Source organism: Bufo bufo, chromosome 9, assembly GCF_905171765.1.
Source record: "Bufo bufo chromosome 9, aBufBuf1.1, whole genome shotgun sequence".
In the NCBI taxonomy this organism is placed as follows: domain Eukaryota; kingdom Metazoa; phylum Chordata; class Amphibia; order Anura; family Bufonidae; genus Bufo; species Bufo bufo.
The window spans coordinates 141,804,862-141,827,835 of NC_053397.1; the positions used below are offsets into that span (position 1 = coordinate 141,804,862).

Here is a 22,974-nt window from a genome sequence, read left to right on the forward strand (position 1 = left end):
CCTGTTGGTTTTTAATATGTATTGTGACCTGTGTTAAATGTCTTTGTGTGACTTGTGTCAATCATGTGCGTTTTTGTGATTTTCTAATAAAATTATGCTATTTTGGACTACTTTGGTACCATTGGTGTTCTTTGTACTATATTGACCCACTCCTTTTGGTCGGTTTTTATGTTCAGATTGTCCCAGTAAAATTCTGGTGGAAGTGAGACCTGCTCCCAGGCACCAGGTGAATTCATCTGGTTTCTGGAGCCCCTGCACTCAATTGTATTTGCATTTACGGGACACAAATACAATTGAGCATCTGGCAGTGCCAGCAGATGAAGGGAAGTTTTGGTTCCCTGTCCCTTCATTCTGGGTGCTTCCAATAAAAGCAATATCTGTAAAGAATAAATCAAGGCAACTGGACTTACTGTAGATTTCTTGAAAACGTTTCACTCGTTCTTCCAACGAGCTTTCTCAATTCTGAGTGACTGTACAAGAATTCTCTGGGAATAAATATGTAACTGAATCAACATCTGGTAATTATACCCAGCATGGGGTCAGAGGTCATTATACCCAGCATGGGGTCAAAGGTGTTGATTCCATTATCCTAATCGGAGTCAGTAGGTGATAATGACCTCCCAGAAAAAGGTGTCAAGACAGCATTGTATGTGGCAGACAAGAAGCTTGGCTTCTCCATTTTTACGTAAATGGCCTCCTTCACACCTCGTTTATACCAATCTGCCTCCTTATCCAAAACACGTACTTGACTGTCTTCAAAGGTGTGACCTGTTTCATTTAGATGTAAGTACACGGAAGAGGTTTTGGCTCTTCTATGCTGAGCCATATGCTGATGTAGTTGTTGTTTTGTTTCGCCGATATACAGTTCTGAGCATTCCGTTCTGAGCATTCCTCATTGCACTGGACTGCGTACACAATGTTGTCCATCTTGTGTTTAGGCGTTGGGTCTTTTGGGTCAACCATTTTTTGCCTCAGTGTGTTGCTGGGTTTAAAGCAGACAGGGATGTGATGTTTATTAAAAATCCTTTTGAGTTTTAATAAACATCACATCCCTGTCTGCTTTAAACCCAGCAACACACTGAGGCAACAACTGGTTCACCCAAAAGACCCAATGCCTAAACACAAGATGGGCAACATTGTGTACGCAGTCCAGTGCAATGAGGAATGCTCAGAACTGTATATCGGCGAAACAAAACAACAACTACATCAGCATATGGCTCAGCATAGAAGAGCCAAAACCTCTGGTCAAGGTTCAGCCGTTTACTTACATCTAAACGAAACAGGTTACACCTTTGAAGACAGTCAAGTACGTGTTTTGGATAAGGAGGCCGATTGGTACAAACGAGGTGTGAAGGAGGCCATCTATGTAAAAATGGAGAAGCCAAGCTTGAATAGAGGCAGGGGGGTTAGACATCTATTGTCTGCCACATACAATGCTGTCTTGACACCTTTTTCTGGGAGGTCATTATCACCTACTGACTCCAATTAGGATAATGGAATCAACACCTTTGACTCCATGCTTGGTATAATGACCTCTGACCCCATGCTGGGTATAATTACCAGATGTTGATTCAGTTACATATTTATTCCCAAAGAATTCTTGTACAGTCACTCAAAATTGAGAAAGCTCGGTGGAAGAACGAGTGAAACGTTTTCAAGAAATCTACAGTACGTCCAGTTGCCTTGATTTATTCTTTACAGATATACCATGACCTGGATAAATGAGAATCTTCACAGAGATATAAGCAATGTCATTGCACCGCCTGCGATGTTCCACCAGAGTAGACCTCCCAGAAGAGGCTTGTGATCATCGTGGGACTGTGCCAGGTCAAGCATGAAGTATATCAGTGGGTTCAGATATACAGTATATACAGCAGTGTACTGCTGTGAGCTACAAGGTCAAATTTACGGTATACCTTGTAACTCATATGTCAGTACACTGCTGTATTTACTATATATCTGTACCCACTGCATCTATTATACCTTGTACCTGACATATAGCATAAACAGCAGGTACGAGGTATAATACATGCAGTGTGTACAGATATATAGTAAATACAGCATATACAGTATAGGATAAGATGCAGTGGATACACATATAAGTACACTGTTGTATATACTATATATCAGTACACAGCTGTATATACTATATATCTGTACCCATTGCATCTATTGCACCTCGTACCTGACGTATCGGTACTCTGTCTGTATACTGTGTGTCAGATACGAGGTGTAACAGATGCAATAGGTACAGATATATTTAGATAGTCACTATGTGAGGGACATGTGATATTGGGGGTTCAGTTAAAGGCTATGTACAACTTCGGAGGCAATTTTTTTTAATGATTGCATGTTACTCATTTTTGGCTAAAAATCATTTTTTCAATTGGTCTTTATAAAAAATATTGTGCTGTTAATTGTTTGTCTAGCTGTATGACTGGTACTTTCACATTGTGCCGGTCATCTAGTAAACCTTATCTCTAAACTACTAAGAGACCATAAACACTTATTTAAGCCAAATTCAGTAAGATAAGAACTGAGCTATAATGAGTGTTTAGGATGTCATAGAGCAGATATAAGGAGTCCATCTGCTCCTGGCCTGAAGGAAAAGACAGGGAATCCAAAGGGTGCTACTAGAGCATGCCAGCCCTGTACAGAATAAAGGATGTCATATTTTTAATAAAGACCAATGTAAAAATGTATTTTTAGCTCAAAATGAATACAATGCAGTAATTAAAAAAAATTGCCCTCAAAGTTGTACATAGCCTTTAGGGTAAATGCACACGTTAAGGATTTATGTGCAGAGAATCCACACTGAAATCTGCAGTTATTCACAGGGAAATCCGTGAGGCCAATCCGCATCAATTGGTGCGGATATTCTGCATGCGGATTTTACTCTCCCCATTAAAGTGAATGGAGAAAATCCGTTAAAAAAAAAAAAAAATTATTGATATGCTGCGGATTTTAAAATCCGTACCGCAGGTCAAAATCCACACAGAAAAAAATCTGCATCGTGTACATGAGAATTTCAAATTAACCCTAGTATTAGTGCTAGTCTCTTAGAGCCATTATTTGGGTTAGGGTCATTATTACGGTTAGAATTAGTTTTAGGGTTAGTATTAGAGTTAGGAGTAGTGTTGGGGTTATATTAGTATTAGGGTTTGAAATAGTAATAAGATTAGGGTCAGTGTTAGGATTGGTATTAAGGTTAAGCTCATTATGGTTATGCTCTGTATTAGGATTAGGGTTATTATTTTGGTAAGGGGTCAATATTACAGTTTGGGTCAGTATTAGCGTCCAGTATTAGGCTCAGTGGTCAGTTAGAGGCAGTATTAGAGTCAGGGGTCAGTTTTTGGGCACATAAACAGAAAAGGGGAGAACAGTTTCTACTCACCTGTCCCAGGGTCCCAACGTGGTCCCACGACGATCATGCAGCTATGCAGACAGGCCTCTTTTGGCAGCTTTACTCTGGTGGAAGATTGCAGGCGGCGCAGTGACATCGCCTATGTCACAGAGAAGTGCCTGGAATGGAGGGACAGGGTACCAACAGTTCCCTTCTTACGCCGGTGCTGCCAGGTGCTCAATTGTATTTGTGTCCAGTAGATGTGGATACAATTGAGTTGCAGGGTCTCCAGAAACCAGGTGAATTCACCTAGGGGCCAGTGTCGGACTGGGGTGCCCACTCCACACCAGAGGAACTGATTCTGGGGGCCCACCCTATAGCTGCATGGAAATATTAGGGTACATCTTGTCACATCAGACATAAACGCTGTAGATTTGCTGCACACAAATATGTGGTGGCAGGTCCACCGTGTTTACGTGCCAGCAAAGTGGATAAGATTTTAGGGGCTTTTTCACACGAGTGGATGCCGTGCGGGTAATTCACTGCGTGACACAGTGCCAAGCTCCGCTCCGGACAGTAGACACACGGAGCATTAACATGATTGATAATGCTCTGTGCCTCTCTGTGATCTTTTTACTACAAAATCACAGTGACAACCTTATCTCACTGTGATTTTGTAGTAAAAAGATCACAGAGAGGCACAGAGCATTATCAATCATGTTAATGCTCCGTGTCTCTGCTGTCCATTGCGGGGCTTGGCTGTCATTCACGCTGCGGGTGACACACATGGCATTCACTCGTGTGAAACAGCCCTAAGGGTTCTCAGCCATTATGAACAAAATTCACAGCATAAATTGCACTGTGGTGTGGATTTTGCTGCAGATTTTCAAAAGAACGGACCATCACCTGTTCTTTTTTCACGACTTCACACACATAAAGACTGCACCACACAGAACTGTATTGTTCATTGCCATTTATCCATATGTGTACCTTAATTTGGGACTTTTTAAGCTTCTTGGCACGTTTCTAGAGCAATGGCCACCACATCCTCACTCAAGCATGGCAAAGTGGATTAACCCCATAGATGCTACAGGCGATTAGGCACCACAGCATCTAGGGGTTAACAGGGCAGCAGCGTTGAGGATATAATCATAGTATAATTCACTCCTCAAAAAGAGGGCGCCACCTATTAGATTCCTAATCTTATCCTATGCATTCGGTACAGTACTAAGATTTTACTGTCACAGCACCATCTGTTGGGATTCTAAACTTGATCTGAACGGCAGCTGTGTGTTAGCTGTTGGAAATGTGTAAAAGCAGAGCGCCCTCTAGTAGACATACAAAGTCACTGTCCAGTCAAGAATTAAATAACATAATTTTGCATGCGGCACCACGCCACTACTGCTCATTAAAATGAATTTGAATATTAGGACAATGTTAAAATGAAAATTCTAATGGGCTTTCTTTTTCTTTTGACTTTTTTGGCAGGGAAAATGCTTGCAAGAGATGAAATTGAAATCTCAGTCTACTGTTTTCAGCTTCTACTTGGTGTTTTCACTTGATCTATGATTTTGACATGAAAATCTCACTATAGGAAGAGGATTATTAATTGACAAAGTGGAAATTTAAATAAAATAGGATATTTATTTTCACATTTATTTTTGGAACTTATTACCCACACTGGAGTTGAAAACTAAAATTCAAATAGAGGGATTACTTTTTCTATAGTATTGGCAAGCATTTTGCGGACATCGGTTCTAAATTAAATGTTAAATCAGGATTTTCATTTGATTTATGATAGTAATATGATTATCAGGTATATGTATAGTATGATGATGATGTCATAGCAAAAATTTGTAGAGAATGTAGCCAATGAATAAGGCCGCCATTTTTGTGCCAGTTTCTTTTTCACTATTTTTCCTCTACTCTAGGGAAAAAAAGAGCTTTTAAGAAAATGGGACCCATGAACAACGTAGAGATGTCTCTTTCTCATCTTTCTCCTTTGGAAACTACAAGTAAGATTATTGGTGGATTTTTAAGGAAAACAAAAATATAACAAAAGTCTTACATAGTTACATAGTTAATATGGTTGAAAAAAGACATAAGTCAATCAAGTTCAACAAAGGGATAGGTGGGGATGCGAATCCCAGAAGGAATTGAGACTCAGATTTCTTAAAGTGTTATTTTGTAGTTAAACTGAAATTGGCACATGTATAAAAACTTACACAGTTTTTTGAGTGAAAATGGTGGTGACAATGGTACATATTTGTGAACCATATGTACTAAAGGGATTATCCCATGAATCATTTTTATATCAAAAGTCCTGAGAGGCTTATTGCTGTTTTAAAGTATTTTGCATTGTTTCTAGCATAAACAAATTATAATTTTGCTTCTGTCTTCACCCTTGGTGCTGCTAATTTGTGGGAGTAGGCTTTGGCTTTGTGATTTAGAGTAGAGAATAATTTAGATGCATGGTGGATCTGGACAAGTCCAGCCAAAAGTAAAGAAACTAAACTTACTGAAAGTGATTGAAACAGCAGAACAGTGTCACCAGGGGGCGTACATAGAAATCACTGGGCCCCATAGCAAGAATCTGAATTGGGCCCCCTAACCCTGCCCACAACCCACCCCTGGCCCATCCCACCTCCTGTCCTGGCTCCTCCCCTGCCTCCACACCCCATTTGCCAATAAAGAAATGTAAACATAAGTTCGTACATGTGTTGAACAAAGATAATAGAAATAGCTCACTCCTATGTGGTCAGGAAGCAGGTGCTCTAGTCCAAATGCCTGTATCACCCTTACAGGAGAAAATATTGGAAATAAATAAATAACACGGACTGGCACTCTATATGTGTGGAAACAAACTAAAATATACAATGTATACGTGATCACACTAATTTAATGTCAATAAAAGCTGCATAAAAAATACAATAAAATCACAATAAGATAAAACCACAATTACAAAGCATATGTTATTGGATAAAAGTCTAAAGTTCGGATAAGAGGATACCTGTAAAGCAAAAGTGTATAGTTCCTTGAGGCACTAAAGCAAAGTTCCTTTCAATCAAACTATGGCAAGTTTGTATAATGTCCTTTTATGATACATAAAGTGCAATTGCTTCCAATAAATAAATACTGCTTTGATTTGTGCTTGCAAGTACCGTCTTGTGAAGACGAAAAGATAGTCCTTGTTGTATTGGTACTGAGTATCTGGACCCAATTCCCGCAGATAATTATGAATAAGGTACCGCTTTTGCGCTGTATGAGAGATAAGGTGGGTCTTACCTTCTCCTAGTGGATTACGATTTGATATATTCGATATTTCGGCTTTGTATGCCCGATATTCAAATCGCTGTAATATATCTTATCCCACCTGCTGCAGCAGACGCCGGCGTGTCACGAGGTCAGCAGCGGGATTCCAGCTTGTGTCTCACAGCGAAATATCGCAGGAGCTGATGCCGTTGGAGTTGGATGGAAAACTTTTTTCTCTCTGTTTGGAGCGCTCCAAGAAAAAGAAATGTCTTTATCAGACTTGTATAACCATTTGTATAGAGGCATCTTTCAGTCTGTTGGTCCAGTGGGAATTCTCAGCTATCACGCCAGATGCGTTTCGGGGACCTCTTACCCTTTCCTCAGTAGCAGCCACTCAGGAGGGAATGCATCAGCAGCAAGGAGTTAAAGGGGTTATCTAACCCCTATAATGCCCCCAAAAATGCCCAGGCACCTTACTTACCTCATTCCCCTGTAACCGCATTGCTCCTGATGCCACAGCCGCCACTGCCTTCCTCCCGTCACGCAGATGAAAACATCCAGAGACATGGGGAGCAGTCAATACAGTGCCTGTTGTGCTGCCCAATGCCTCAAAATACTATACTGTAAAAATAGTGCGTTATATACAGCCCCCTATAGTAACAGAGGTCTCCTAATTATAATTAATACTAATTATTCTCTCCCAGAGTGCCACCCCTAATTATAAAGCCCCTTATAGGGTCCCCAGTAGCTTAAATGCCACGTATTGTGCCCCCAGTAATTGAAATGATCCCCTTTAATGTCTCTAGTAGCCTAAACGTTCCCCTATAGTGCCTCCAACAGCTTAGCAGTCCACTATAGTGCTCCCCACACCTCTGGGATGATGCACACACTTCACTCACCTGTCAGTCATACTAGACCAGTGCAGTCCAGTGGATAGTTTGCACCTGGCCACAGTGCTGCACAGTCTGTCTGACCATGTGGGAAATAAAGCTGCACTTTCATTGGTGGCAGGACTCCTCCTCCTCCTGACCTCGTCCTCCACTTCTGATCTCCCGGCTCAGCGCAGACCCAGGCCAGCGACTTCCTGGCGGGCAGCACGTAAGCAGAAAGGATACGCTGGGTGCGCACCTCTGTGTGTGAGCCGGAGGAAGAACACAAGTGGGTGGGCCATGGGCCGCCTCTATTAGCTACGTAGACGTAGGGCCGGGGACTTCCATGCGAACCGGGCCCCCCTGTGCAGCGGGCCCCATAGCAACCGTGTGGTCTGCCTATATTGACAATACGCCACTGAATGTCACCAATGAATGAGTGGGAAAGAGCTAGGACATTAGGGGCATCAGAAACCGCAGAAAAACATGAGACCTGACTTTTTCGTCATCTATCAGCATGATCAACCCTATTAAACCAGACATACTCCCAGGTAGGGTTAAACACCTTCCATATGTCTGTATGTTGAACAGCTGCAAAGCTATGTGCATTTTAATTTATATGGAAATGAGCAAGTTCGAGTGCTAATGGACTGGCCAGAGGCCTTGGAGCACTGCTTTTGTAACACCCCTGTGATCTACACTCAAAGGGGAGGAGCGAGCAGATATCTCTTCAGCTGTTCAACATACAGAAAGAAAGAAGGGAGTTGTTTTAATCAGCATGATTAACCCTACAAGGCAGTATGTCTGGTTTGATAGGGTTGATTATGCTGACAGATCAACAGAATCAAGCCAAAATGAAAATAGAGAGGGATAGAGTCAATACATAAGGGCTGCAGAGAGCTTGAAACAGCATCAGGTCCATATTGAAAAAGACAAATAAAAGAACCAGTGCATCAAGGGTGGCAAGGCATTCCAGTTTGTTGCTATAAGATTTTCAGTGTAATCCAGATAAGTCATAAGAATATTCACGGCACTCCAATAGATTTGATGCAATTAGTTCATCATTTTATTGTGGAAAGTCAGACATCCAAAAAATGATCCAATATTGTATTGTAAATTTTAAAAAAGCCACAAGTTATATTAAACCGAATGTTTCGGTCAACTCGGACCTTCCTCCGCGGATTATTCTGTGGCAAGGCTGTGCTTCTATGTAGTGTCTAGGATCCTAGGAGATAGATGGGCACAAGATATGTTCTTTGTTATTTGTCCCTGATCAAAGCCCAAACTCTTTAAAAATTTACTGTATAGAAGACAAGCAACTGGGAGCGAATTAATGATTCAATTAAATCCCCGATGCTGAACTTAAAGCAGATGTTTCATCAACACAACCACCTTATAAATATGTTTAACCCCTTCAGGACCCTGCCATTTTTCACCTTAAGGACCAGGCCATTTTTTGGAAATTTGACGTGTCACTTTATGTGGAACGCTTTTACTTAAAGGGGTTATCCAAGTTATTTTTTTGTTCTTTCTATGTTCCTAACTAAGCAAATGTAACAGCTTTCCAATTCACTCACTTTATCTCCAGTGGCTGGTTTCTCAGATTTCACTGAGGGTCACATTACTGAGGGTCAGCTTCTCTCCCTGCTCTGATAAAGGTCGTTTACGAGCCTGTAAATGAAATGTCACTGTGCTGGCCACGCCCCCCCCCCCCTTCACTGCCGTCTACTCTCTGCTAGGATTCTTAACTCCTTCAGCTGCACACACTGGGTAGTTCTGCAGGCAGTGAGGAGACAGTTCTGGGCACATGATCTGACATACTAGAGAGAGCATTAGACAAGAAGGTAGGGGGAAGTTCCTGTGTGTATTAGCAGTGTCATTATACAGCTGGGACTTGTAGTCCTACACATACAACATGCTGCTGAGCCTCCCAGCAGGCAGACATGTCACTCAGGGCAGCTCTTGTATTCACTCCCTTAGCAGTGTCATTATACAGCTGGGACTTGTAGTCCTACACATACAACATGCTGCAGAGTCTCCCAGCAGGTAGACATGTCACTCAGGGCAGCTCTTGTATTCACTCCCTTAGCAGAGCAGGGGGAGGGGCAGAGATTGTTTTTATTGCATGTAAACAAAGGGCCAGAAAAGAACCAAGGAAATGAGGAAAAATATATATTTTTTTTGCATAAAACTTGCTTAGCTCAGTTATATATCAGATTTTCAGTGCTATATTTTTTTTTTTCATAACTCGGACAACCCCTTTAACCAAGCCATTCTGAGATTATTTTCTCATGACACATTGTACTTCATGATAGTGGTAAATTTCAGTCAATATTTTTCATTTTTATTAAAAGAAAAATACTAAATTTACTAAAATAATTGGAAAAATTTGCAACTTTCCAAATTTCTATTTCTCTGCTTTTAAAACATATAGTGATACCTCATATAATAGTTATTACTTTACATTTACCATATGTCTACTTCATGTTTGGATAATTTTTAACACAATAAAAGTATTTTAGTGTTTCTATATCTGAGAAACATATATTTTTTTATTTTTTGCCAAATTGTTTTATGTAGGGGCTAATTTTTTGCAGGATAAGGTGACGGTTTGATTGGTACTATTTTGGGGGGCATACGTCTTTTTGATCGCTTGGTTTTGCACTTTTTGTGATGTAAGGTGACAAAAAATTATTGTTTTAGCACAGTTTTTATTTTATTTTTTCTACGGCGTTCAGGTGAGGAGGTAGATAATGTGATATTTTTATAGAGCTGGTCGTTACGGACGCGGCAATACCCAATATGTCTGGTTTTCTTTTTTTTCTAAATGTACTTTCACACTTGCGGCAGAGGATTACGGCAATCCGGGCGCAAACGGATGCATTTGTGAGATGGATCCGGATGCGGATCCGTCTCAAATAATGCATTGCAATACCGGATCCGTCTTTCCGGTTGTCATCTGGAAAAACGTATCTGGTATTTTTTTTTTTTCTAATTTTTAAAGGTCTGCGCATGCGCAGACCGCAAAACCGGGTCCGTTTTGCCGGAACACTTGGGCACTCGGCATTAATGCATTTCAATTCCGGCAAGTGTTCAGGATTTTTGGCCGGAGAAAAAACTGCAGCATGCTGCGCTATTTTCTCCAGCCAAAAATTGTAAGAGGGACTGAACTGATGCATCCTGATGCATCCTGAACGGAATGCTCTCTATTCAGAATGCATTAAAACTGATCAGTTTTTTTCCGGTATTGAGCCCCTAGGACGGAACTCAATATCGGAAAACAAAAACGCTAGTGTGAAAGTACCCTAATTTTTTTACAATTTTATCGGTTTTATTTTGGGAAATTTTTATTAATTTTTTTACTTGAAACTTTATTTTTTTTTATTATGAAAAACACATATTTTTTTTTGGTCTTTCTGCAATGCATTAAAATACAAGTTGCATTGTAATGCATTGGCTCTCAGCTTTTATGCTGACAGCCTGCCTATAAGACCCAGCCTAAGGGCTGTATCTCACAGGCTTCCGTAGAAGGCAAGCCCCGATGCCTATGGAAGGCATCGGGCTTGCCTTTTCTGCTATTGCAGCGTGGGGACCTAATGGAGATGTGGAGGGCACCTGTAGCCTCCGCAAACCCTCTGGACGCATACAAGGGGTTAATATGCCGGCATCGGTATTTTCACAGATGCCGGTGTATGCAGCAGGGGTGCTCCTGCACCCACACGATCAGCCCGCCGTACATGTACAGCGCTGGTCCTTAAGTCACATCCACCAGCGCCGTACATGTCCGCCGAGGGTACTCTATGAGTTAAAAGACTGCATGCCTTTGAATAAATAAAAGGTACTTATCAGGGCTGATAAAAGACCAGTGGGTGAACATAAATGTTGTTTTAATGCTCCTCAAATACACAAAGTTAAGGTTGTTATAGCAGGCAACAAATTAGATCAATCAGACATCATCATCCAAAGGTGAAGTGATTCACTGCAATGCATTTCAGATACAGTTCTGCCCATAATTATTCATATTCCTGGCAAATTTTGACTTAAAGTTACTTTTATTCAACCAGCAAGTAATTTTTTTGACGGGAAATTACATAGGTGTCTCCCAAAAGATAATACGACGATGTACAAGAGGCATTATTGTGGGGGGAAAAAAAAACATTTCTCAGCTTTTATTTCCATTTGAGCAAAAAATACAAGATGTTCCGCACTGTGGAAAATCTCAGAGGACGTGGTCGGAAGCCAAAAGTGACACCTGTGCTGGCCAGGAGGATAGTTAGAGAGGTGAAAAAGAGTCCAAGGATCACCACCAAGGCCATCCTGGTGAATCTGGGCTCTGCTGGTGGCAATGTCTCAAGGCAGACAATCCAACGGACACTGCACACTGCTGGGTTTCACGGATGCAGACCAAGGAGAACGCCACTTCTCCAGATAAGGCACACAAAACCCTGCTTGGCCTTTGCAAAAGCTCATCTAGACAAGGAAGAAGACTTCTGGTCTTCTGTGTTATGGTCAGATGAAATAAAATTTTTATTGTTTGGTCACAATGATGTTTCCTTCATTTGGCGTAAAAAAGGAGAAGTCTTCAACCCAAAGAACACCATCCCCACTGTCAAACATGGTGGTGGGAACCTAATGCTTTGGGGGGGGTTTTCAGCCAATGGACGAGGGAACCTAATCACAGTAAGCAGCACCATGAAAAAAGAGCAATACATGAGGATTCTCAACGACAACATCAGGCAGTCTGCAGAGAAACTTGGCCTTGGGCACCAGTGAACATATCAGCATGAGAATGACCCAAAACACACAGCAAAAGTGGTGAAGAAATGGTTAGCAGACAACATTAACGTTTTGGAGTGGCCCAGCCAGAGTCCAGACTTGAATCCAATTGAGAATCTGTGGAGGGAGCTAAAGATCAGGGTGATGGCAATAAGACCCTCCAACCTGAAAGATTTGGAGCTCATTGCTAAAGATGAATGGGCAAAAATACCTGTGGAGACACGCAAAAAGCTGGTCTGCAATTATAGGAAGCGTTTGATTGCTGTAATAGCCAATACAGGCGTTTCTATTGATTATTAAGAAGGGTATGAATAATTTTGGACTGGACACTTTTTGCTCAAATGTAAATAAAAGCTGAGAAATGGTTTTTTTTCACAATAATGCCTCTTGTACATCGTCTTACATAGAAACATAAAATGTGTCGGCAGATAAGAAGCATTTGGCCCATCTAGTCTGCCCAATATACTGAATGGCCCTATCTTATATGAAGGATGGCCTTATGCCTATCCCATGCATGCTTAAACTCCTCCACTGTATTTGCAGCTACCACTTCTGCAGGAAGGCTATTCCATGCATCCACTACTCTCTCAGTAAAGTAATACTTCCTGATATTACTTTTAAACCTTTGCCCCTCTAATTTAAAACTATGTCCTCTTGTAGCAGTTTTTCTTCTTTTAAATATTCTCTCCTCTTTTACCTTGTTGATTCCCTTTATGTATTTAAAAGTTTCTATCATATCCCCTCTGTCTCGTCTTTCTTCCAAGCTATACATGTTAAGGTACTTTAATCTTTCCTGGTAAGTTTTATCCTGCAATCCATGTACTAGTTTAGTAGCTCTTCTCTGAACTCTCTCCAAAGTATCAATATCCTTCTGGAGATATGGTCTCCAGTACTGAGCACAATACTCCCAATGAGGTCTCACTAGTGCTCTGTAGAGCGGCATGAGCACCTTCCTCTTTCTACTGGTAATTCCTCTCCCTATACACCCAAGCATTCTGCTAGCATTTCCTGCTGCTCTATGACATTGTCTGCCTACCTGTAAGTCTTCTGAAATAATGACCCCTTAATCCCTTTCCCCAGATACTGAGGTTAGGACTGTATCACTGATTTTATATTCTGCTCTTGGGTTTTTACGCCCCAGGTGAATTATCTTGCACTTATCAACATTACATTTTAGTTGCCAGATTTTTGACCATTCCTCTAGTTTTCCGAAATCCTTTTCCATTTGGTGTATCCCTCCAGGAACATCAACCCTGTTAAAAATCTTTGTGTCATCAGCAAAAAGACACACCTTACCATTGAGGCCTTCTGCAATTTCGCTGATTAAGATATTAAACAATATGGGTCCCAGAACAGATCCCTGAGGTACCCCACTGGTAACAAGACCTTGGTCTGAATATACTCCATTGACTACAACCCTCTGTTGTCTGTCCCTCAGCCACTGCCTAATCCATTCAACAATATGGGAGTCCACGCACAAAGACTGCAATTTATTGATAAGCCTTCTATGTGTGACCGTATCAAAAGCCTTACTAAAGTCTAGATAAGCGATGTCTACTGCACCTCCGCCATCTATTATTTTAGTCACCCAATCAAAAGAATCAATAAGATTAGACATGATCTCCCTGAAGTAAACCCATGCTGTTTTTCATCTTTCAATCCATGGGATTTTAGATGTTCAACAATCCTCTCCTTAACCCCTTAAGGACACAGTCTTATTTCACCTTAAGGACCAGGCCATCTTTTGCAAATCTGACCAATGTCACTTTAAGTGCTGATAACTTTACATTAACATAACATTCTGAGATTGTTTTTTCGTCACATATTGTACTTCATGACACTGGTAAAATGAAGTAAAAAAAAATCATTTTTATTTATAAAAAAATACCAAATTTACAAAAAATTTGTAAAACATTGCAAATTTACAAGTTTCAATTTCTCTACTTCTATAATACATAGTAATACCTCCAAAAATAGTTATTACTTTACATTCCCAATATGTCTACTTCATGTTTGGATCATTTTGGGAATTATATTTTATTTTTTGGGGATGTTACAAGGCTTAGAAGTTTAGAAGCAAATCTTGAAATTTTTCTGAAATTTTCAAAAACCCAATTTGTAGGGACCAGTTCAGGTCTGAAGTCACTTTGCGAGGCTTACATAATAGAAACCACCCAAAATGACCCCATTCTAGAAACTACACCCCTCAAGGTATTCAAAACTGATTTTACAAACTTTGTTAACCCTTTAGGTGTTCCACAAGAATTAATGGAAAATAGAGATGCAATTTCAAAATTTCACTTTTTTGGCAGATTTTCCATTTTAATAATTTTTTTCCAGTTACAAAGCAAGGGTTAACAGCCAAACCAAACTCAATAATTATGGCCCTGATTCTATAATTTACAGAAACACCCCATATGTGGTCGTAAACCGCTCTACGGGCACACGGCAGGGCGCAGAAGGAAAGGAATGCCATACGGTTTTTGGAAGGCAGGTTTTGCTGGACGTTTTTTTTTGACACCATGTCCCATTTGAAGCCCCCCTGATGCACCTCTAGAGTAGAAACTCCATAAAAGTGACCCCATCTAAGAAACTACACACCTCAAGGTATTCGAAACAGATTTTACAAACGTCGTTAACCCTTTAGGTGTTCCACAAGAGTTATTGGCATTTACATTTTTTGGCAAATTTTCAATTTTAATCCATTTTTCCCAGTAACAAAGCAAGGGTAAACAGCCAAACAAAACTCAATATTTATGGCCCTTATTCTGTAGTTTACATAAACACCCCATATGTGTTCGTAAACTGCTGAACGGGCACACGGCAGGGTGCAGAAGGAAAGGCATGCCATACGGTTTTTGGAAGGCAGATTTTGCTAGACTGGTTTTTTTTACACCATGTCCCATCTGAAGCCCCCCTGATGCACCCCTAGAGTAAAAACTCCAAAAAAGTGACTTCATTTTAGAAACTACGGGATAGGATGGCAGTATTGTTGGTACTAGTTTAGGGTACATATGATTTTTGGTTGCTCTATATTACACTTTTTGTGAGGCAAGGTAACATGAAATAGCTGTTTTGGCACCGTTTTTATTTTTTGTTATTTACAAAATTCATCTGACAGGTTAGATCATGTGATATTTTTATAGACCAGGTTATCACGGATGCGGCGATACCTAATATGTATACAATTTTTTTATTTATGTAAATTTTACACAATGATTTCATTTTTGAAACAAAAAAATCATGTTTTAGTGTCTCCATAGTCTGAGAGCCATAGTTTTTTCAGTTTTTGGGCGATTATCTTGGGTAGGGTATGATTTTTGCAGGATGAGATGACGGTTTGATTGGCACTATTTTGGGGTGCATATGACTTTTTGATCGCTTGCTATTACACTTTTTGTGATGTAAGATGACAAAAAATGGCTTTTTTTTACACCGTTTTTATTTTATTTTTTTAACAGTGTTTATCTGAGGGGTTAGGTCATGTGATATTTTTATAGAGCCGGTCGATACGGACACGTCGATACCTAATATGTATACTTTTTTTAAATTTACTTAAGTTTTACACAATAACAGCTTTTTAAAAACAAAAATAATGATGTTTTAGTGTCTTTATATTCTGAGCCATAGTTTTTTTTATTTTTTGGGCGATTGACTTAGGTAGGGTCTCATTTTTTGCGGGATGAGATGGCGGTTAGATTGGTACTATTTTGGTGGGCATACGTCTTTTAGATCGCTTACTGTTGTACTTTTTGTGATGTAAGGTGACAAAAAATTGTTTATTTAGCACATTTTTTATTTTTTACGGTGTTCATCTGAGGGGTTAGGTCATGTGATATGTTTATAGAGGCGGTCGATACGGACGCGGCGATACCTAATATGTCTACTTTTCTTTTTCCGCTTATCTTTGACAATTTTTTTTTTACTTTATTTGGGGAAAATGACGTTTTTGTTTATTTTTAATTGAAACTTTTAATTTTTGGGGGGAAAACTTTATTTTTTCAACTTTTTTTTTACTTAATTTTTTGTCCCACTTTGGGATTTCAACTTTTGGGGGTCTAATCCCTTATACGATGCATTCCAATACTTCTGTATTGGAATGCATTGGCTGTATGAGTAATACTGTGTGTATTACTCATACAGCTTCCGGCCTGTGAGATCCAGGGAGCTGGATCTCACAGGCACGTCACAGGAAGGCAGCGGCGATGTCTCAGGAAGGCATCGCGCTGCCTTCCATGCCATCGGGTCCCCCCTACAGCCGCATGGGTACCCGATGGCACCGCCACCAGCCGCCACCGCGACAGTAAAAAAAAGCCGCAAACCGCAGGTCTGAATTGACCTGCGGTTTGTGGCGATCGCCGACACGGGGGGGGGGTCACGGGACCCCCCTTGCATTTAGCCAAGGTGCTTGCTCAATGATTTGAGCAGGCACAGGGTTCCGATCACCGCCCGCCGAGCGGCGCTGATCGGAAATTCTCAGGACGTACCGGTACGCCCTGTGTCCTTAAAGGGTTTCTACCACTTTGTTTTCACATAATTAGCTTTCAGACACTAGCGATCCGCTAGTGTCTGCTCTAACAAACAATCCTAATATAATAGCTTTTGGGGCAGCCGTTTCGCTAAAAAAAGAACTTATATTGATATGCTAATGAGCCTCTAGGTGCTATGGGGGCGTCATTAGCACCTAGAGGCTCAGTCTACCTTCACAAAATGCCGCCGCCCAGCGCGTCCCTCCAGCCCGCCCATCTCTTCCAGAATGCGATCCTCCCTGTGAGCGTATGTATTCGGCGCATGCGCAATGAATGTCTGACCGCTTCCCTGCTCAGACATCTCCACTGCGCCTGCGCCGATGACGTCATAGTGCTCCGAGGAACAGGCGCAGTGGAGATGTCTGTGCAGAAAGCAGTCAGACATTCACTGCGCATGCACCGAATACATACGCTCACAGGGAGGATCGCATTCCGGAGGAGATGGGCGGGCTGGAGGGACGGGCTGGAGGGACGCGCTCGGCGGCGGCAATTTGTGAAGGTAGACCGAGCCTCTCGGTGCTAATCACGCCCCCATAGCACCTAGAGGCTCATTAGCATATCAATATAAGTTCTTTTTTTTGCGAATCGGCTGCCCCAAAAGCTATTATATTAGGATTGTTTGTTAGAGCGGATCGCTAGTGTCTAAAAGCTTATTATGTGAAAACGAAGTGGGAGAAACCCTTTAAGTACCAGGACATCAGAGCGTACCGGTACGCACTGTGTCCTGAACAGGTTAAGTCAAAATTTGCCTGGGGTATGAATAATTATGTGCAGCACTGTAGATCTTGTGATGTACTTCAGTACCTGCTGAAATTTTTACAAGGTCGGGATGAGTATCAATTAAAAATCTTGCAAATCAACTTAGCGTGAAGTACAGCAATCAATAAAATAGTTTCAGAAATTGACTTCTATGCATAGAGATAAATGATCAGAATTTTTTTTTTCCAATCACATGTTAATTTTTTGGCAATTTTTTCATCAATTTCTTGTTGATATGTATGTGAAAACTGAGACTCAGCATCTTCTCTTCATACATCAATGAACACATCCCATAATGCTGTGGCTATTGATGGGAAAGTTGTTAACATTGGTAAATTGGTAATTCTACCTAGAACATTTGCATTAATATGCTCAAGATGCTAGGACATATGTTAGAATTTAAAGACACCCTAATTTATTTATTACCTTCACATGTAATTTAGTTTCGCCACAGATAAGAGAAGAACTTTTATATATACATATACCCAGCAATCGTTACAACTTTATAGCCAGAGTGTACAGACAAAAAGAAAATTAAATTAATCAACCTAATGACAAAGAGTCATGTGTTCAGAGAGTCACAGTGCCTTATGTACTCAATCAAATGGCAAAAACAAGGATTTCCACGTTTTCGGAATGTAGTCTGGCTGAAAGAAAAAAATTGGTCCAAACCAACTCGAAGGCTTTATATCAGCCGAGTTCCCAAATCCAGATGAAGACCACAACCTGTTTGTGATAGTAATGAAAAATATGAATCATAGACCATATGGAAACCTTAACATTAATGCACTGTGTTTGAAGGATGTAACCCGCAGCAATGGATATTCAAGAAAATTGATTAGAGACACAGAAACTAGAGATAATGGTTACTCTCAATATAGAAGAGGAGCTCTAGAAGACGATTCACAGCAACACGAAAATAGTGGATAACAGATGGGTTGTTCTATGCTCTACACTTTTTTAGAAAATGTTTCAAGCACGCATCAGTGTTGAATATAGTAACTCAGTAAATCCATCAAGTACATTTGTAAGTATGTTAACAAGGGAAATTGCATGGCTGTTTTTGGACTCGCTATAGAAATCACGATGAAGTATCTCAGTACCAGTTGGGAAGGTATATCCAGGGGTGTAGTGAGGGGGGGAAGGCGGGCAGACGCGTCACGAGCTCCCGCCCTGCAGTTCTTTTCACTGCCGGGCAGTTCGTTTCCATAGTGAAGCAGGGAGCCATCTGCTCCCTGCTTCACTGTTCTGCTGGTCTCCAGTGCTTCCCCCTCAGACCGCATATCATGCTTCTGGCTGTGGGAGGAGCTCTGAAAGCCCAGGAATCAGCCTCCTGCACAGCCAGCAGTGTGATGTGTGTCTGGAAGCATGTCATCAGGGAAGCAGGTAAGTATTTGTGTTTTTTCTTTCATGTAGTTGGATAGGGCACTGGTGGCCAAGGGGAGCCACAGCTCTTGGAGGTGGCACATAAGTAGGCATAACTACACTGAGGGGGCACATATCTGGCCATAACTACAGCAAGGAGGCACATATGTGGGCATAACTACAGTGAGGGGGCACATATCTGGGCATAACTACTGTGAGGAGGCATATATCTGGGCATAACTACAGTGAGGGAGACCAAATTGGGCATAACTACAGTGGGGGGGCACAAAAGTGGGCATAACTACAGTGAGGGGGTACAAACTGGGCTTACCCACTGTAAGCGGCACAAAGATGGGCATAATTACTGTGAAGTGGCACAAAGATGGGCATAACTACAGTTATAGGCACAAAGGTTGGTATTACTACAGTGGTGGGCACAAAGGTGTATATAACTACTTTGAAGGGGCACAAAGATGGGCATAACTACAGTGGTGGGCACAAAGATGGGCATAACTACTGTGACGGGCACAAAGCTGTGAAGGGCCACAAGGAGGATATAACTACCATGAGGAGGCACATTGTGGGAATTTATTCTGTAAAGGAGGCACAATGTGGGCATAATTACTGTGAGGGGGCACAATGTGGTTATTAGTACTGTGTGGTGGCACTAAGGTGAAATTTCCTAGATGACCCTGTTATACATTAGGATGGCACTGTATTACAGGCCAGCACAGCACCCCCTGCTGGGGATTTCACAGGGGCAGTGACCATCCCTTTCTTATGTGATTATTCTTTTTGCTCTATCACCACAGGGACCATGTTCTGGATCCAGCGGACATCACACTGACGCCACCGACACCCTGGATGAGGTAGGACCAGTTGGGTCTTTCGTTTATTGCAAGTAGTATTGGTACCACAGTGTACCCTATGATAGATTTTATTACGTGGGACTGGGTGAGTATAGGTATGCATTGGGTGGAGTTAGAGGAGTGGCTTAACGCAAATCTGAATCCTTGCTGCGGGTGCAGGAAAGCCTAGTTACACCTCTGGGTATACCAGTAGTATTAAAGCAGTTTGGCATATCTTGAGTTTTCCGATACTTGAACACCACCCAACTGTTTTTTACATTATAGTTAATTTAGAGACTGGTTGAAGAGTGCACTTTACAAGTGATAATTCCCAGACAGTAATTTGGAACACGGCAAATATACTGTTAGAAGATTTCTAGCCATCAGTAGCAAGACTTAATTACAGTTAGGCATACAACTCCCAGGACAAAGTCACTGTGACATGCTAAATACCATTCTTTCGAGAGAAAAGCACTACAGTATTGAGAAACTATGAATATTTGAATAAATTGATTGATAATTTGATAATTAAATAAAAGCATATACAGTGCCTTGAAAAAGTATTCGTACCCTTGAACTTTTCCACATTTTTTCATGTTACACCCAAAAACTTAAATTGGGATTTTATGTGATAGACCAACATAAGGTAGACCAACTTTCGCTGCAGGTACAGCTGTTGGTCTTTCAGGGTATGTCTCTACCAGCTTTGCACATGCAGATGCTGAACTGTTTGTCCATTCTTCCTTGCTCAAGTTCAGTTAGGTTGGATGGAGAGCGTCTGGGAAACAGCAATTTTCAAGTCTTGACACAGATTTTTTATGGGATTTAGGCCTGGACTTTGACTGGACCATTCTAACACATGAATATGCTTTGATCTTAACCATTCAATTGTAGCTCTGGTTGTATGTTTAGGGTCGTTTTCCTGCTGGAAAGTGAAACTGACCAGCTTTCCTGTCCCTGCTGAAGAAAAACATGTCACCACCATGTTTTACGGCAGGGATGTTGTGTTCAGGGTGATTTGCAGTGTTTAACCACCTCCGGACCGCCGAACGCAGCGACGCGTCCTGGAGGTGGTTGTTTCATTCCGCCTAGACGCGCCGGCGCGTCCTCTCGCGAGACGCGAGATTTCGGTCACAGCCGGCCCGCGCATGCGCATCGCGGGCTGGCAAAAGTTCAAGGAGAATTGCATCAGCAACCTGCCAGCCAATGATCGTCGCTGGCAGGTTGCTGATTTTAAAAAAATCGAATCACAAGCCATATAACAGATCATATTAGTAAATATGATCTGTTATATGGCTTCTCTGCTCCTCTGCTGGTCCTTTTCGTCGGTTGGATCCAGCAGAGGAGCAGACTTCACAGTGAGTAGCACCAACACTACACCTTAGCCCCAGATCACCCCCCTGCACCCCAATTAACCCTTTGATCACCCCTTTGATCGCCCCTGTCAATCACTAGTGAAAGACAAAAAGTGATCAGTGTAAACTGTCACTATTTTTTTCACTAGTATTGGCTGTTAGGTTTTAGGATTAGTTTAGGCCCCTTTGTTAGGTAGTTAGCGTCAGTTAGCGCCCAGTCCACCGCACCGCAGTCACTTTTATTCGCTGATTAGCGTATCGCTAATCAGCATTTGTACTTTTATAGTATCTGTAAGTGATCAAAACTGATCACGGTCAGATCTATAATTGTATTAGTGTCACCTTAGCTCGCCCTCCACCCAAAACGCAGTGTTTGCCCGATCAGGCCTGATCGGTCGCCCACACGTGCGTTCACCCACGCCCGCCCCACCGCAGTGACAAAAAATTATTTTTTTTTGATCACTGCACATTCACTTTACACGCACTGCGGCGATAAAAAAATCAGTTTTGATATTTTTTATCAACCGCAGCGGCCTCCGGTACTTCGCTAGCCTCCTTTTTGTAAGACAGGCTTGCTTTTTTTCTTGGGTAGTCTCAGGGAATACCCCTAAATTTAGTAGTCCAAAATGTCAAACAGGGGGTATTCTTCTGAAGAGGCCTACAGGATTCTGACCCAGTCGGATGAGGAATGGGAACCCTTATCTGACGAATCTAGCGGGTCAGAATGTGAACCTGTAGAAAGCAGTGGCTCTCTGACCCAAAGTTCGGACGAGGAGGTGGAGGTCCCTGATAGAACCAGGCGTACCCGGCCCCGTGTCGCTAGACCACAGGTTGCGCAGGATCCGCTTCAAGAGCAGCAGAGTGGGGCTGTCGCTGCCGGATCATGTGGTGAGGCATACACCAGCAGCGCAGCCCTTCCTGGACCTAGTACCAGCACTGCCGTACAACATGGTGAAGTAGCGAGCACCAGAAGGGCAGTTGAAGCTGGTACGGTGGCACGTGCAGTAGTTACCCCGTCGCAGCCACCGCACAGACAGGCCCGTAGAGCCCCTAGAGTCCCTGAGGTGCTGGCAAACCCTGATTGGCAGTCACCAACTTCAGCCGCACCAGTAGTTCCCCCTTTCACCGCCCAGTCTGGAGTTCGGGTTGAGACAGCTCAGATCCGTTCGGCCCTGGGATTTTTTGAGCTGTTCTTGACTGCGGAGCTCTTGGACTTCGTCGTGGCAGAGACAAACCGGTATGCCACACAATTTATAACCGCAAACCCGGGAAGCTATTATGCCCAGCCTTTCCGGTGGAAACCAGTCCAAGTTTCCGAACTTAAAATTTTTCTGGGCCTTCTCCTCAACATGGGTCTAACTAAAAAGCATGAATTGCGGTCATATTGGTCCACGAACCCAATTCATCACATGCCCATGTTCTCTGCTGCTATGTCCAGGACACGATTTGAGACCATCCTGCGTTTTCTGCATTTTAGCGACAACACCACCTCCCGTCCCAGAGGCCACCCAGCTTTTGACCGGCTCCACAAAATTCGGCCCCTCATAGACCATTTCAACCAGAAATTTGCAGATTTGTATACCCCTGAGCAAAACATCTGCGTAGACGAGTCCCTAATACATTTTACCGGGCGCCTTGGCTTCAAACAATACATCCCAAGCAAGCGCGCCCGGTATGGGGTCAAATTGTATAAGCTCTGTGAAAGGGCCACAGGCTATACCCACAAATTTCGGATCTATGAGGGAAAAGATCAGACCCTGGAGCCGGTCAGTTGCCCTGACTACCTGGGGAGCAGTGGGAAGACAGTCTGGGACTTGGTGTCACCCTTATTCGGCAAGGGGTACCATCTTTATGTGGACAATTTTTACACAAGTGTGG

General features: G+C 42.1%; 1 protein-coding gene across 1 annotated transcript in view; it reads left to right on the plus strand.

Annotated features, from left to right (window-relative positions):
* L3MBTL2 (L3MBTL histone methyl-lysine binding protein 2) overlaps nt 1-22,974 on the plus strand; it is an 837,765-nt gene that overhangs the window by 766,793 nt on the left and 47,998 nt on the right. Inside the window, exon 16 of the mRNA XM_040406869.1 lies at nt 5,275-5,358. Within this exon, the coding sequence (XP_040262803.1) occupies nt 5,275-5,358 (84 nt within the window). The remainder of the gene's footprint in view (nt 1-5,274; nt 5,359-22,974) is intronic.